The 17,654-nt window shown below is 36.3% G+C and overlaps 1 protein-coding gene across 8 annotated transcripts in view; it reads left to right on the plus strand.

Moving 5' to 3' along the window:
• The window catches only part of RAB27A (RAB27A, member RAS oncogene family), a 72,579-nt gene that overhangs the window by 44,346 nt on the left and 10,579 nt on the right, over window positions 1-17,654 (plus strand). For 7 of the 8 annotated variants that reach the window (XM_041744392.1, XM_041744389.1, XM_041744393.1 and 4 more), the window contains 4 exons: window positions 1,166-1,340; window positions 9,078-9,163; window positions 11,437-11,540; window positions 15,839-15,962. In XM_041744392.1, coding sequence (XP_041600326.1) covers window positions 1,188-1,340; window positions 9,078-9,163; window positions 11,437-11,540; window positions 15,839-15,962 — 467 coding nt within the window. In that variant the 5' untranslated portion in view covers window positions 1,166-1,187. Of the gene's footprint in view, window positions 1-455; window positions 580-1,165; window positions 1,341-9,077; window positions 9,164-11,436; window positions 11,541-15,838; window positions 15,963-17,654 lie in introns of those variants that run through there. The other variant, XM_041744394.1, reaches the window with a different exon arrangement.

Here is a 17,654-nt window from a genome sequence, read left to right on the forward strand (position 1 = left end):
AGAAATAATCCTGTAGGAAGCATGAGAATGGTAGTAAAGTTTTCCAGTGTGAGGCTAAGTGGAAATAGACAATGAAAGGAAAATTAGCATCTAATATAGGGCATCTGATGTGTGTATGGATGGGAGAATATGCATGTTTGAATGGGCATGTAGAGTTGCAGGTGGTAGTAGGATAGCTTATTATTTTTCTGATTTTGAGGAGGGTTTATTGGTATTAGAAATGGGAGCATAAAAATAAGTAAGCCTTCCCTGGAGACAGACTACATTTTCAGTTGGACTGATATTTTCAGTAGTTTGAATCTATTTAGAGAACAAAAACAAATCATGAGAAGTGCTCATTGCAAAGGATAAAAATAACCATGGTTAGGCTTTGCTGGTAAAAACAAGAATTTTTCTTCTCTAAGTTGCACTTTTGTTTTAGTCAATATCAAAAACCTGAATTGGTAGCATTTCTTGTTTGAATACCAAGGCAAGTATAGGTAGATGAGCCAACTGTGACTTCTGAACAATGGCTGCCCAAATCTGAACTCAGTTTCCAGGGGAGCAGTGGTATTCTAAGAAAGTCTGACTTAACATGAGGTATGTAATAATAATAATAATAATAATAATAATGCCACAAGCCAAATTTTACTTGTGAATTTAGTATTGTCTTTGAAGGAACTATAGTGACATTTGAAAATGAATAGGATAAATGAAATTGCCTACATGTCCAAGTAAAAGAGAAAAGCCTGAGATCTAGGACCAGGAGACTTTGAAAAAAGGTGTGTGTGTGTGGGGGGGGAATTGGAACCACTTGCACTCTATTATTATTCCTGTAACATTCTCCTTCCTTATTTCTTTTTAAAATTTTTGTATCTGCATGTTAGACTTAGTGGTGGTTATCTTCTTAATTTTTATTCTCACTTTGAATTTTTGTCTTAATGGTACTGTAATATGCACATTAAGTTTAAGCTGTTACTTATTATTTCTGTTACATCTCCTCTAGCAAATTATTAGACCCTTGGGGGCAGTGAATAGTACCTAATCCTTTTCACAGAACCCTTAGGCATATAAGTGTCACATAGTACTTACTGAACTGGATTTTAGAGTAACTGATAGTATTCATGGAATATTCAAATATTTCCTAATGGCTTTTTTAAAATATGCATTTGTTTGTATTTTACAGGTGAACCACTGAGTTCTTCATTATGTTTGATGGAGACTATGATTACCTCATCAAGTTTTTAGCTTTGGGAGACTCTGGAGTAGGGAAGACCAGTGTACTTTACCAGTACACAGATGGCAAATTTAACTCCAAATTTATCACGACAGTGGGCATTGATTTCAGGGAAAAAAGAGTGGTAAGTTCTATATGACAATGTGATCTGTGAATCAGTGCTTTCCTGTCTGTCTAGTTTATTTGTAGGAATTAGAAGGACAAAGTTTGGAATATAAAATTGAAGGGTGCATGTGAAAGTGTAGTATGTTCAGTCTTTGCAATGTGATTTAAAAGATTGTGCTAAATAACATTTAATATAAAACCAAGGAGACAAAAGGGAAGATTTCTTTTAATTTTCCCTTGAATACCCTTTTGGCTTGTATGTTCCCTCAGAACTCTACAAAGTTTTTTGTCTGCCTTTGTTATGAAGCTTACAAACCACCCTCACCCTTCTACTCCTTTTTTTTTTTTTTTTTTTTTAAAGATTTTGTTTATTTACTCGTGAGAGACACAGAGAGGCAGAGATACAGGCAGAGGGAGAAACAGGCTCCATGCACGGAGCCTGACGTGGGACTCGATCCCTGGTCTCCAGGATCACGCCCTGGGCCGAAGGCAGGCACTCAACCGCTGAGCCACCCAGGGATCCCCCTACTCCTGTTTTGTGGACTATTTCGTCCATCTTTGATGTCATTTTTAATGACCTTTATCTTAATTCAGTCCCACATGGAACGCTAAGTGGCAGAACTCATCATGCTGCCAGGAGGGGGAGGTTGACCTAGGAGTGAGAATGCCAGTAGTGAATGTTGATCTGGGAAGAAACCAAGGAAGAGGTTCTACTGAATGGTGAAGGGGCACTTTTTTTTTTTTTTTTTAATATAAGGGGCCATAGGACTGATAGTTATTCTGATGGTGGAGGGGATGGCAGGAGGTCACTGTGTTAGAGTTGCCTTCACCATGAACTACATTTCTTGCTGAAGAATCAACTGTTACCATGACATGGATCAACAAGTGGTCAAGAGATTAATGACAAAGATCTTTCAATGGAGCATATTCTACCTGGAAAAGGTACAGGGTCTCTGGCTTCCAGGATAGAAGAATGCATTTCCTCCTACTCTAGGTCTTTTCTGACAGAGAGTCTTATAGAGACTCAGACCCACTGAGTGAGAATAGGATTTCATGAATTTTTTAGTATTGAAATATAATTGTAGAATCAGTATATATGTATATGATTATATTTATTAATTTCCATTTTATGATCTTGTTTTTTAAAAAATCACCTTATTGAGATATAATTCACATAACAAAATTCACCCACTGAAAGTGTACGGTTCAGTGGTTTTTAGCATATTCACAGTTGTGCATCTCATTCTAGAACATTTCATCACTCCCAAAAGAAACCTCATGCCCTTTAGCAGTCATTCCTCTTTTATCCCTTCTCTGGCCACTAATCTCTTCTCCATGGATTTGACTATTCTGGACATATCATGTAAATGGAATCATACAATATGCCTCCTTTTGTGTGTGGCTTCTTTCAGTTAGCGTAATGTTCTCAAGATTCATCCATATTGTAGCATGTATCAGAACTTCATTCTTTTTTTATGGCCAAATAATATTCCATTGCATTGATATACCACATTTTGTTTATCTATTCATCCACTGATAGACAATTATATTGTTTCACTTTTTAGCTATTATGAATAATGCTTCCATTAACAGTCATATACATTTTTTTGTGTGGACTTATGTTTCCAAATCTCTTGGGTATACACCTAGGAATAGAATTAATTTGCCATATGATAACTCTCTGTTTAACTTTGAGTAACCTCCAAATTTTCTAAAGTTGCTGCACTATTTTATATTCTTACCAGCAATATGGAAGGAGTTCCATTTTCTCCATATCCTTACCAACTCTTATTATTGTCTATTTGATTATAGCCATTCCAGTGCATGTGAAGTGATATCTCATTGTAGGTTTGACATAAATTTCCCTAATGACACGTTTTTGAGCAATATTTTTTTTCATGTACTTATTAGCCATTTGTGTAATCTTTGGAGAAATGTCTATTCAAATTGTTTGCCTATTTTGAAATTGGTTGTCTTTTTATTCTTCACTTTTCAGAGTTTTAAAAATACATTCTGGATAAATGTTCTTTTAAATATATACATATAAGTATTTATAACCCTTATGATTAGGTCTGTGATCCATTTGGAGTTAATTTTTGTATACAGTGTGGGTAGGGGTCCAACAATTGAAAAGACCATTCTTTTCCCCTTGAATGATCTTGGCACTCTTGTTGAAAAATCAATTGACCATGAATATGTGTTTATTTTTGGGCTCTCAATTCTATTCTAGTCATCTAGATGTCTATCCTTAAGCCAGTACTATCTTGATTACATCTGCTTTGTACTAAGTTTTGAAATTGGGAAACATGAGTCCTCCCACCTTGTTCTTCTTTCTCAAGATTGTTTTGGATTCCTTGCAATTCCACTTGAATTCAAGTGGAATTTCTACAAAGAAGCCAGCTGAAACTCTGATAGGAATTGCACTGAATCTGTAGATAAATTTCAGGAATATTGGTTGTTGATAATGTTACATCTTCTGATCCATGAACATGAGATATTTTTCCATTTTATTTCGATCTTCTTTAATTTCTTTCAACAATGTTTTGTAGCTTTTTCAAAGTTTAAGTTGTACACTTCTTTGCTCAATTTATTCTTCAGTATCTTTTTCATTCTTTTGTAAATTGTTTCTTAATTCAGTTTGAATTGTTCATTGCCACTAGAGAAATATAATTTATTTTGTGAATTTATCTTGTATACTGAAACCTTGATGAACTTGTTTGTTAGTTCAAATTGTGTGTGTGTATATTTATTCCTTAGGATTTTCTATATACAAGATCATACCATCTTCTCTTTTACTTCTTCTTTTCCAATTTGGATATGCATTATTTCTTTTTCTTGCCTGATTACCCTGGCAAGAACCTCCAGTAAAATGTTGAATAGAACTGATAAGAGGGGACATCCTCATCTTGTTTTTGATTTTAAGGAGAAAGCATTCAGACCTTCACCATTAGGTATAATGTAAGCTCTGTGTTTTTTCATAGATGCTGTTTTTCAACCCGAGGACATTCTTTTCTGTTTTTGAGTATTTTTTTTTTTTATCATGAAAGACGTTGAATATTTTCAAAGGCTTTTCTTCTGCATCTATTGAGATAGTTACTGATTTTTGTCCTTTATTCTACTACAATGTATTGTATTATATTGATTGATTGATTTTTGTAAGTTAAATCAACCTTGCTGTTCCTGTGATAAATTTCACTTTGTCATGGTATATAAACCTTTTTATATGTTGCTGGATTCTGTTTGCTAGTATTTTGGTGTCAATACTTAGAATGGATATTGGTTGGTAGATTTTTTTTCCCCCTCATGATACCTTTAGTTTTGGTGTTAGGATAATATTGGCCTTATAAAAATGAGTTGAAAAGTGTTTCCTTCTTTTCTATAGTTTGGAAGAGTTTGGGGAAAATTGGTGTTGATTCTTCTTTAAGCACTTGCTTAAATTCACCAGTGAAGACATTTGGGCCTGACCTTTTCTTTGTGGGAAGTTTTCGATTACTAATTCAGTCTCCTTATTAGTTATATGTTTCTTTATATGTTCTATTTCTTCTTGAGTTAATTTCAGTTTTTTGTGTCTAGGAATTTCTCAATTTATTATAGATTATTTAATTTTTTGGCATATGATTGTTCATAGTATTCATTTGTAATATTTTTATATATGTAAGGTTGGTAGTGTTGTCCTTCTTAAAAATTTCTTTAAAAATTATTTTAATTTGGGCACCTGGGTGACATAGTTCATTGACTTTTGGTTTCTACTCAGGTCATGATCAGGTTGTGACATCTAGCCTCACATTGGGCTCCCCATTCAGCATGGAGTTAGCTTGAGATCCCCTCTCCCCCCTCTCTCTGCCTCTTCTGCTTGTGCTCTCTCTCAAATAACTAAATCTTTAACAAATTATTTTAATTTTAATTTTTATTATTTATAGTATATCTGGTTATACAGGAGATCTTTTGAAAGCCTTCTGATTTTAGGAATTTGAGTCTTCTATTTTTATCCTTGATCAGTCTAGCTGAAGGTCAATCAATTTGTTTGATGTTTTCAAAGAAAAGATACCTTATTTCCACTCTTTATTATTTCTTTCCTTCTGTTTGCTTTTGGTTTAATTTCTCTTATTTTCTAATTTCTTAAGTTTGAAAGTTAAGTTATTGATTTGAGATCTTCTTTTTTTAATATAGCTGTTTATTGCTATAAATTTCCTTCTGGTAACTGCCTTAGCTTCATTTGATCTTTTTTTTTTTTTTTTTTTTTTTTTGTAGTTGTGCTTTTATTTTTATCCATCTAAAAGTATTTTCTAGTTTCCCTTGTGTTTCTTCTTTGGCCCATCAGTTATTTAAGACTGTTAATTTAAGACTGTGTAAAATGTATTTGTGAATTTTCCAAATTTTTTCTGCTAATAATTGCTAATTTTACCCCATTGTGAATGAAGACATAATTTGTATTATTTCAGACTTAAGTTTATTGAGGCTTGTTTTATGATCTTACATATTGCCTGTCTTTGAGAATGTTTCATGTGTACCTGAGAAGAATATGTTCTGAAGTGTTCTATAGATGTCTGTTTTGTTCTTGGTTTATAGTGGTGGTAAGCCTTCTGGTTCCTTGTTCATCTGCCTATTTATTCATCTATCCATTATAGAAAGTGAGTCTTGAAGTCTTCCAATATAATGATTGGCATGTTTATTTCTCTCCCTTTCTCCCTATATGTTCTCAATAGAGTAACCCTTTTATCATTATAAAATATCCTTCTTTGTCCTCAATAACAATTTTTGTCTCAGTTTTTTTTCCCTGATATTAGTACAGCTCCAGATCTCTTTTAGTTACTGTTTGCATGTATTTTCCTCCTATCCTTTTATATACAACCTCTTTGTGTCTTTGAATCTAAAGTATGTCTCTTGTAGACAGTACATAGTTGGATCATGTTTTTAAATCCATTTTGTCAGTATCTGCCTTTTATTTGGAGTAATTTATTTAATATAATTCCTGATAAAAGGCATTTATGTTTGCCATTTTGCTACTTGTTTTCTGTCTTATTTTTTGTTCCTATATTTTCTCATGACTACTTAATTTTGTGTCATATACTTTTTCTTTATTTTTATTTTATTTTTTTATTTTTTTAAAGATTTTATTTATTTATTCATAGAGACAGAGAGAGAGAGAGGCAGAGACACAGGCAGAGGGAGAAGCAGGCTCCATGCAGAGAGCCTGACGTGGGACTCGATCCAGGGTCTCCAGGATCATGCCCTGGGCTGCAGGCGGCGCTAAACTGCTGCACCACCAGGGCTGCCTGTGTCATATACTTTTTAGTATAACATTTTAATTCCCTTGTCATTAATTATTTTTACTATATATTTGAGTCATTTTTTAAGTTGGTACCCTAGGGATTACAACTGTCATCTTAATTTAACAGTCTAGTTTGGATTAATACCAACTTAATTTCAATACTATCATGAAACTCTGCTTACATATGGCTTCATTTCCTACTCCCTCCTTTGCACTGTTATTGTCATACAAATTACATCTTTATATGCTATGTGCCCATCAATAGATTTATAATTATTCATTCAATTGTATTTTAATCAGATGGAAGAAAGAATTATAAAAATGCATTTATACTGTCTTTTATATTTATCTATGTAGTTATCTTTTTGGTGCTCTTTATTTTTTATGGGTTTGACTTATTGCCCAGTGTCCTTTTATCTCAGCCTGAAGCACTGTCTTTATTATTCCTTTTACAGCAACTTACTTTTTACAATATCTATCTCTTTATTAACATTCCCTATTCAATGAGGCATTATTCTTTAGCTCTTTAAAAAAAAAATGTTGTTCATTTATTTGAGAGAGTGAGAGAATGAGAGAACACAAGCAGAGGGAGTAGCAGAGGGAGAGAGAGAGAGAAGCAGCCTCTGGGCCGAGCAGGGAGCCTGACTTGAAGCTTGATCTTGGGACCCTAGGATCATGACCTGAACCAATGGCAGACACTTAACCAACTGAACTACCCAGGCACCCCCATGCTTTAATTCTTTAAATATGATTTCCCTTAGTTCTTTGAACATGTTTACAATAGCTGATTTAAAGTCTTTATTTAGTAAGTCCAACATCTGACCTTCCTTAGGGATGGTTTCTGCTGATTTTGTTTTCCCCCTGTGTATGAACCATACTTTATTTTTGTGTCTCATATACTTTATTGAAAGCTGGACATTTTGAATAATATAATCTAGCATCTCTGGAGTCCGATTCCTCCCCATTTCCTAAGAAGGGGGGCAGAGGGAGAGGGAGAGAGAGAATCTCAATCAGACTCTGTGTTGAACACAGAGCCTGACTCTATCTTGTTATCCTGAAATCATGACCTGAGCTGAAATCAAGAGTCAGATGTTTAACTGACTGACTTAACTACCCAGGTGTCCCTGAGTGGACAGATTTCTTGAACTAGTAAGTCTGTCATCTTTTTCTGACACATTTTGTGTGTGTGTGTATGTGTGTGTGTTCGTGTTCATGTGTGCATGCCCATTTGGGAACATGTGCCTAATGCTCCTGCAGTCTATTTGTAGCTCTGCCTTAGCCTTCACTTCCTGCTTGAGAAGAGCATCACAGCCAGAGATAAGACAATAAGGTCTTTTCAATTCTTTCCTAGGCATATGTTCAGTCCTTTACATGAGACCAGCCTGGAACTTTCCAAGGAACACTTTGGAGCTTTTCAAATATCCCTATGTACATCTCATTTCTTTTCTTTTTCAAGTTTTTTGGTTAGGCTTTTGTTAGCCCCAGATGGTTCATCTCTTGGTTTTCAAGGCTACTAGGAGTTGGGGAGAATGGTATGGGATAGGAAAAGTTAAAATGGCACAAAATTTATTGTTTTTACTGACATTCAGCCATTTTTCTTAAATAGATGCTTCTTGGAATGTTGTGAGCCTTTGTTAATTTTCAGAGTTTGGAAAAAGTGGATTTTGGCTTTTTTTTTTTTTTTTTTTTGCCAGTGTTTCATTGCTTTTATGGAGAAAGAGATCTTTAGAGGTCCTTCTTATTTTTTTTAAAGATTTATTTATTTTTATTTATTTATGATGGAGAGAGAGAGAGAGAGAGAGAGGCAGAGACACAGGCAGAGGGAGAAGCAGGCTCCATGCCGGGAGCCCGACACGGGACTCGATCCTGGGACTCCAGGATTGCGCCCTGGGCCAAAGGCAGGCGCCAAACCACTGAGCCACCCAGGAATCCCCTAGAGGTCCTTCTTATAAAATTGCTTCAGAATACTTTTTAAAGATGGAATAGGGAGGGATGCCTGGGTGGCTCAGTGGTTGAGCGTCTGCCTTTGGCTCAGGGTGTGATCCTAAAGTCCTAGGATAGAGTCCTGCACAGGCTTCCTGCGTGAAGCCTGCTTCTCCCTCTGCCTGTGTCTCTGCCTCTCTCTCGCTCTGTGTCTCTCATGAATAAATAAATAAAATCTTTAAAAATAAATAAAGATGGGATAGGGAAAAATACTAGTGATTTGAGGGAACTTTGAGGAAAGGTGAATGGATTATTATTTTTATACAAATTATGTGTTATTTATATATTTCATAATATATTTATAAAAATATATGTGTATATTTATGTTTTAATACAAATTATTATATTATCCAAAGACAATTATTTGAATAGCATACAAACAAGGTTGTATTCCATATGGGATGTTTTAGAAGTCTAGATGCTTATGGGCACTTTACTGAACAGAAAAGTGAGAAGATTTCACTGGTCTCAAAAGTTTTCTTTTTCATTTTGCTGTTTTAGGTATACAGAGCCAATGGGCCAGATGGAGCCATTGGCAGAGGCCAGAGAATCCACCTACAATTATGGGACACAGCAGGGCAAGAGAGGTATGAGATCTTCAGTTATCTGTTCCTTACTGGAGGAAAGCGAAAACCAGCTATGCCCTTCACACAGTACCTGAGCCAGGAAAAGGCCAGCTGATTAGTTGACTGAACTTAGATAAGACTTGCTGCTAAATCTGCAGGAAATTTATCAGTCTGAAATGAAAATGATGTCTATTTCATACAAGGTTAAAAAAAATGAGCCCTTTTCAAATAGACTATTTTACTTAGGGACATTCTACTTTTTCTACTTTTTTCTCTTCCTCCTTCCTCCTCCTTCCCCCAATTCTCTTTCCTCCTCTTTCTTCGTTTCTCTTCTTAAAGACACTTTGCTCCATTTACTTTTGTTATTTACTCAGCCACAAAGACAACTACAGACATACATGCATTATTCTCAGCTGATTACTGAAACCTCACAGAAAATCTGATTAGAATTAACTCATATGGTCAGAAGTTGCTTGATTAAAATAAGCCATATGAAATCTTGATATAAAATTTCTTTCAGTTAGTTATAGCTTTTGTTTTTTCTCACAGTTTCCTTGAAGTATTTTTTTTTAAAGATTGATTGATTGATTGATTGATTTAGAGTTAGAGAGTGAGTGAGCCAGGGTAGGGGAGGGCCAGAGGGAAAGGCAGAGGGAAACTTCAGCAGACTCCACACTGAGTGCAGTACCCAACAAGGGGCTTAATCTCATGATCCTGAGATCACATCCTGAGTTAAAACCAAGAGTCAGATGCTGAACCAACTGTGCCACATAGGTGCACCTGAAGAGTTCTCTTTTTAACTTTTTATTATGAAATCTTTAAATATATACCACAGTGGATAGTATAATAAAATCATGTACATATTTCCAAGTCTCAGTAGTCATCAATTTGTGGCCTTATTTCATATATACCTCTACCCCTTCTTAGCCCCTCCTCCAAATTATATTGAAGCCAAATCTAAATATCAGATATTTTCATTTATAACTACTCTGGTATATATTCCTAAAATATAGAACTCTTTTTGTAAAAACATGGATTAGAAATATTTGAGAAAACTTAAAATAACAGATTAGGTGACAAATTCATACCAGTGTTTCCTTTTCTGGAGTCTATGCCTGTCAGTTGCAGACTTTGCATTGAAATAAAATGGAAACCAACCTTTAGAGGGAGAGAGAGGGGAGAGAGCAGAATAAAGCCGTGGGAGAGAGAGTACCAAGAAAGCATAGGGACTAAGTCAATACCACTCCCACCTTAAAGCCAAAGAAATGGTTATCAGAGTTATGAGACGTCTTTAGAGATGGAAATTAGAAGGTCATGGAACCCATTGTAACATCAAGTCAAGCCAAACTTTTTCAGGATGAGGAAAATATACACAGCAAGCACCATTGCTTTTAGTCTAATTAACTCTTAATTGTACAGTAAATTCTTGACTGAAACTAAGATCTCCTGAGCTAGTTCTTTTTCTTTTTCTTTTTTTTTTTTTTAAAGATTTTATTCATTTATTCATGAGATACACAGAGGCAGAGACATAGGCAGAGGGAGAGAAGCAGGCTCCATGCAGGTAACCTGATGGTGGGACTTGATCCCGGGACTCCAGGATCACACCCTGAGCAGAAGGCAGACACTTTAACCACTGAACCACTCAGGCATCCCTCATGAGCTAGTTCTTGTGTCCCTGTTCAAATCACATGGTCCATTAACACAAAAACTTATGTAAGTGATAAATAACTGTCTTATACACTTTTGGAATATCATTATTCAATTTGTTTTTTAATTTTTAAAAATTTACACAGCTTGTTTTTATTTATTTTGATTTAATTCCAGTACAGTTAACGTCCAGTGTTGTATTAGTCTCAGGTGTACAATATAGTGACTCTGCAATTCCATACATTACTTGGTGCTTGGCATAAGTGTTCTCTTAATCCCCTTTATCTATTTCACCCACCCAGCCAGCCACCCCCACCTCCCCTCTGGTACCCATCACTTTGTTCTCTAAGAGATTGGATTCCAAATAGAACTTTTGATAATTGTTGGCATTTTATAAAGCCTCAATATATTTTCAAATATGCTTTCTAGCTCTAGGTATCTATTTGATAGCATACTTTGCTAGATTTTGTGTAATTGAAAAATACTATATGCATATATAATGTGAAGTTATTAAAAACAATGGCACATTATTAAAAACCCAATTTGTCATGGATGAATTATTGGAAGAGGCCAACGGCACTATTGTTAGTTTTATATTCAGGAGTGGGGGCATGATTTAGGTTACCAATCTGCTTTTATGTTCCTAGGTTTCGTAGCTTGACAACAGCGTTCTTCAGAGATGCTATGGGATTTCTTCTGCTTTTTGATCTGACAAATGAGCAAAGTTTCCTCAATGTCAGAAACTGGATAAGTAAGTGATATTGTTTCTCTGTCTCCTGCTCCCCACTTCTCACAATACAATGCTCTCTGAAATTCTGCTTCTGTTGTAAGTTGTTTTGGAGGAGCTCCTAGTACTATTAAAAATGCTGTTAAAGGAGCAAGGTTTTACTTTGGGGGCAAACATTACTGAAATACTGTTTTCCCTAGTAATACTAACTTTGATTTTTTTTGAGTACTTATCCTGTAGGAACATGGAAGCACTTTCCATGTAATCTTTTTGGCTTTTCCACAGAGGATGCTCTTATCCCCATTTTATAGATAAGGAAACAAGCCCAGAGAAGTTAAATCTCTAAGTATCCGCTTGCCTATTGTATGCTATCAGGCTTATATCAACCAGGGCTTAATACATCTACTACATAGAGCAAAATATGTTTTGAAGGCTTAATAGATCACACCCCTGGCTCTATGTCTCTTCTGTACTCAGAGCTACACACACACACACACACACAGAGAGAGAGAGAGAGAGAGAGAGAGAGAGAGAGAAAGAGAGAGAGAGAGAGAGAGAAACACACACCTACCTTCATCTTGGCTCTTTGCAGAGATCCCAATCTCTTAAATGATTGGTTAGTAGCCTCTTAAAATCCTGCCACTAACAGTTGGCAAACATACATTTTTCTCTATTGGTTGTAATAGCACCAACCTAGAGAATCTATTGGGGAAGGCTGTGATGTTAAATTCTTAACATCCAAATCCTTAAAATGAAACATTTATTTAAAAATACCTGCTTTTTAAAAATAAAAAAATATGAAGGGGTCATTGGCTGTAGTTTTAATAGTAGAAAATCTTATTTTTAAGAATGAGTTTTTAAATAAGTAATTTATGTGGTAGATCATGATTTTCAAAGCATTTCCATATACTTTGTATCTGACCCTCGCAAGCACCCTGGAGGAAGATTCAGGCAGGTGGTGTGTCTTTATTTTAGAATGAAGACTCTGGGACTTAAACAGTAATCAACTTCTCTGAGGACATGGAATTTGGCTTTCAGTTCAGTAGCCTTTTATGCTCCTTCTCAACTAAGTTAATCATTATGGTTTGAAGAGCTATTTAATACTTTAAGTACAAATTCCTCAAATTTAGTTATGCTTATGGGCTTCACTTTGTTAGGTGCTTGTATTGCACACCTCATTATTTCGATTAAAGCTGAATGATGATGGCTATTTTCTAGTCCTTTATCCTCAGCCCTTGCTCATCATCCTCTTCTTTGTATCATTCTAACAAGTTCTGGGCTTTAAGTCAAACACTTTATAAGATTCTTATTAGAGATGTGCTCATACAATCTTAACATTGGGAGATCAACAACCCACCTATTTTCACAGGTAGAAATGGAAATTCTGAGACAGATGGCTCTTGCCTATCAGGACTTTTTAGATGATTTAGATAAATAACAAAATTATGGAAAATTATGTGTAATCTATACATTTTTTGTTTTCCTTATAGTGTAAAAGAAGTCTTATTGCACAGGTAGAGAAAACTTACACATTTTGAGGATTTCATATCTTCAATGGAAAATATTCTCCCCCAACCCCCCTTTAAAAAAAAGTTCAGTGTCAAAGGTCATAATATCAAATCTTAATTAGGAATAAAAATTTATTATCTATACATTTTATTTGTCCTCTGCCTATTAGCATTTTGAATATTACAGGGATCATTCATTTCTTCTTTTTGAGGGGTACATACTAGAACAAAGGTACTGTTGCATTGAACAGGTAGTTGACTTCTGGGGCCTGACTTGCCCAGGGAGAGGAGAGCCGGTCTCCACCCTCCCTTTGCTTCTCCAGAGCTGCCATTGCAGTCCTTTGTCTCTTGACTCCAAAGCTGTCCATTTACTGCGGAAAATGGGATACATACAAGTCCAAAGGTGAGCCCTGCTGAATTCAGGAGACTGAACAGAGAGCTGAGTCCTCTGAACTTAACTCTGATAGCTGAAAGGAATCAGGTGGTGTTGTATTCACTCATCTGTCCTCCTGGAGCTCAGATAGGAAAGTCATGCCCATAGTCATTCCTCATTTAGAGGCAGCCTATTTCATAAAGAAACTCTAAAGTAGCCTGAATTTGTAAACATGGCTTCTATAGCCTCACATGAATGGTATAAGAGGCCAACAGGTATATGTTTTTGCCTCTATATTTTTATTATTAGTATTCTATCTGAAAAGCCATCCCTACACCCCTCTTTTTAAATTAGGAAGGAAAAAATATAAAGAAAAATCACCAATAATCATACTTCCTGGAGTCTCTAAAATAAACACTATTAAACATCATTACTGATAATTACATAGCACTTCTAAATGCTTTAACATATTAATTTAATGGTTCTCAAGTGTGTGTGTGCATCTGGATCACCTAGAGTGTTTGTTAAAACACAGATTCTGGGCTCCATATGCCAGCATTCCTGATTAAGTAGATCTGGGGTGGGATCTGAGAATTTGCATTTCTAACGAGTTTTCTGGTAAGGGTAAGGCAAGTGGAATTGAAAAGGAAGGGGAAGTAGAGAGAGAGGTAGTGTGGAATGGTATGTAGGGGATGTTACCCAGCTACTGGCCCTGGTTACAGAATCCAAGGAGGCCAGAGGAGGGCCTTTCTCTCTTTATTGTGTGATGACTATTTTTTCTTCTTTGGGCTGATGGAGGACCAGAGAACACTTGAGGATAGTGTTCACATTGGGAAAGAAGTAGAAAGATAGGTTGGCCAGGTGGGAAGAAGTCAGAGTCTGAAGAGTTTAGAATACCAGGTAAGGAGAGTAGACTTGATCTCGGGTGAGATGGTGTTTAACCATGTTAGAGGCACCTGAAGAAGGTCCATGGACCTTACCTGGAGAATCGCTGAATTAACTCATTTAATCCATACCTTAACTCTGTGAAGTAAGTACCATTATTATTACCATTTACAGATGGAGAAATGGCCTTCCTCAGGGTCACACAGCTAATAAATGGCAGAGCCAGGATTCAACCTTAGACATAGTCAATTCTGAGTTCATGTTCATAATCATGACACTGGACACATATGGGGGTTAATAGAGCACAGAGCCACCCTGGAGACTAGAAAGCTTTCACAGTAGAGGTAACTGAGAGGCAAGTCATAAAAGAAGAGTGGGGATTCCTGGAAGGAAGGTTGTGGTTGGGTATTCAAGCATGTGGGGACAGCATGTGTTACCAGCTTCCTGGAGGAAAGAAAGCACATGGCAGTTATTGGAAACATGAATAGACTGGTTTTGCCTCTCTATAGGCCTTGTTGCCCAGTTGTCTCTTGAAGGCAATGGTCAGGGCCCTGAAAATCTGCACCAAGTGTCTTGCCTATGTTAATGGTCAGTGAATACTTGCTGACTAGATTTTCTCTCGATAAGATATAATGAACATTGTAATGAGGAACTAAAATGTCGACACTTTTTGGTTAACCATGATAAAAAATAAATTAGGTCATTCCAACTTTGAGCTAGGTCTTCTTGTGATAGTTTGGGCTGCTTTAATTTCATTATGGGATGTAGTGAATAAGAAATAAGGCTTTATTTTACTTGGGAAATTAGATTAGTGAAAGCTCTTTTTAGTGGGAAAATTAGATTAGTGAAGCTCTTTTTGTTTAATTGCTTTTTATAAAGTATGCCTATTTATAGGTTTTCAGGTAAAAAGTGATAAAAGCTGTGGAATAAGAATTGTAGTCTTTTGCTTCCCCTTGGTTCTGGTGACAGACTCACTTCCTATTTATTCTAGGTTTTCTCTCATTAGTCTTACATTTTGCTTATTTTAATTGAATTGAATCTGCCTTAGGATAGTAGAAAAATGTGAAAACATTTCAGATAGAAACAAGCTAGTTCATAGGAAGACAGTTCTTTTTTTTTTTTTTTTTTTTTGATTGATTGAAGATTTTATTTAGGTCAGGAAGACAGTTCTTTTTAAAATGTTGCTGTGGAGAGACACTATACAAAAAGCAGAGCTTTAAGATTAGCAATAAGCACTAAAAATTCTTCAATTTTTTTCTTCAAATGGTTTCTTCAGTAGAAACCACATGTGTGTGCAACCATGGTTGCTCACGTTCACGCCTACACTTTTGGAGGGGTAGCGAATTCTCCTACTCCTCTCTGACACAAATAAGGTGGGATATATGCTTAAGGATAAGGTTTAGATCTCTATCCCATCATTCAGTTTTGCAGATTATGTTATTGATGCTTTGAAAGCATACCATTTCCTTATGACCGTATATCCATATTACAGTTTTTCATATATTCTCCATTGATCACACACTTATATTATTTACCTATAATAATTTTTCTTACAGGCCAACTACAAATGCATGCATATTGTGAAAACCCAGATATTGTGTTATGTGGAAATAAGAGTGATCTGGAAGACCAGAGAGTAGTAAAAGAGGAGGATGCAAGAGGACTTGCAGAGAAATATGGGTGAGTCTTTTTGTAGAAAAATCTAGTGAAAACATTCCCACTTCAAAAATTAGCACATGAATGGGAAAATGCAAAAGCAAAGAATTGAAACAACACACTCAGATGTAGGCCTTGGGAGGTATAAACACCTGCTTTACATATTAATGTTATGTGATAGTGGGAACCCTAGGAAAAACATTGGGTGAGGGCCATGCTTCAATACCATTTTATTAATCTCTTGATGTTTAAAGGAAGACACTTAAAAAAAAAAAAAATAAAGGAAGACACTTTTGAGGGCAGATACCCAAACTATAAGTCAGCTTCCCCAAAATGAACGTAGGAGATGCATGGGATAAGAAAATTCTCTTTATTCAGCAAGAAACTTTCAATGTGCTGCTGTAGAGAGCCCCAGCATATAAGAAGGCCTATGGGCTTTGAAATTTCTCTACTGGGAGAGGATTGTGAAGATTCCCTTGGTTTAGGTTATGTTTTTGTGGTGAAGAATCATCTAAAAACTGGTCTTCCTTGAGCTCTGGGAATAGCATCACAGTAGCATTAAATGGACCTGAAAGAAGGGGTTAGGTGCTGCTTATTAAAAATGTCAAGGTCCCCTTTACAAAGGAATTTGTGCTTTACTTTCTACCTCTGATACAATGAGAACTCAAATGTGTATGCTAATTACCCTTAATATAGGTGGGAGGCAGCAAGTAGAATTGAGAAGGGGAAGTAGAGAGAGAGAGAGAGAGGTAGTGTGGAATGGTATGTAGGGGATGTTACCCAGCTACTGGCCCTGGTTACAGAATCCAAGGAGGCCAGGAGAGGGCCTTTCTCTCTTTATTGTGTGATGACTATTCTTTCTTCTTTGGACTGATGGAGGACCAGAGAACACTTGAGGATAGTGTTCATATTGGGAAAGAAGTAGAAAGATAGGTTGGCCAGGTGGGAAGAAGTCAGAGTCTGGAGAGTTTAGAATACCAGGTAAGGAGAGTAGATTTGATCTTGGGTGAGTGTGGGAGGTGGGTGGCAAGGAGTTGCTGAAAGCCTTTTGAGCATGGAGGGATATGATAAGTACTTCTTTACATCAGTCTAGGGTTGGTGGGTGGGGTGAAATGGAGGGAGGAAAGACTAGAGACAGGGAGATTGTGATGATCTGTTAGGTGGGTAGGGGCTATATTTATGGAAAAGAAAAAGGAATAAATCAAAAAATAAGTAGGGTGGGGGCAGAACAGGATTTTAAATCTTTTTCAATTCTAGGGGTGGAACAAGGCAAGGTGGGCTGGGGAGTGTAGTCCCCTCAACTCTAATGGCTTACATAATCTGGCACAGATTTGCAATAGGATGTGGAGATTTTCACTCTTGGGTAGATGGTGTTTAACCATGTTAGAAGCATCTGAAGAGCTTTTAAGAAATGCTTGTGTCTGGGCCTCACTTCTGAGCTTATGAGGTAATTGGTCTGGAGTGGTTTATCGGTGATTCAATATTCAATTGAAGAAACATACTTACATATAAAGGGATTTGTTACAGGTATCTGACCTTATGCACTTGGAGAGCTGGTTAAGCAGTCTCTAAGGTGTTGTTTCTGATGCGGAAACTTGAAGTCTACAGGTCAGGTAGTCAGGAAGAAGGTGGGTTTAAGGTGTGGAGAGCAAACACCAGCAGACACCAGCTGGGACCCATAATGACAGACTGAAACCGGGTCAGTGCTGGGTTGCC

The sequence above is a fragment of the Vulpes lagopus genome, chromosome 2 (assembly GCF_018345385.1).
Source record: "Vulpes lagopus strain Blue_001 chromosome 2, ASM1834538v1, whole genome shotgun sequence".
NCBI classification, from domain to species: Eukaryota; Metazoa; Chordata; class Mammalia; order Carnivora; family Canidae; genus Vulpes; species Vulpes lagopus.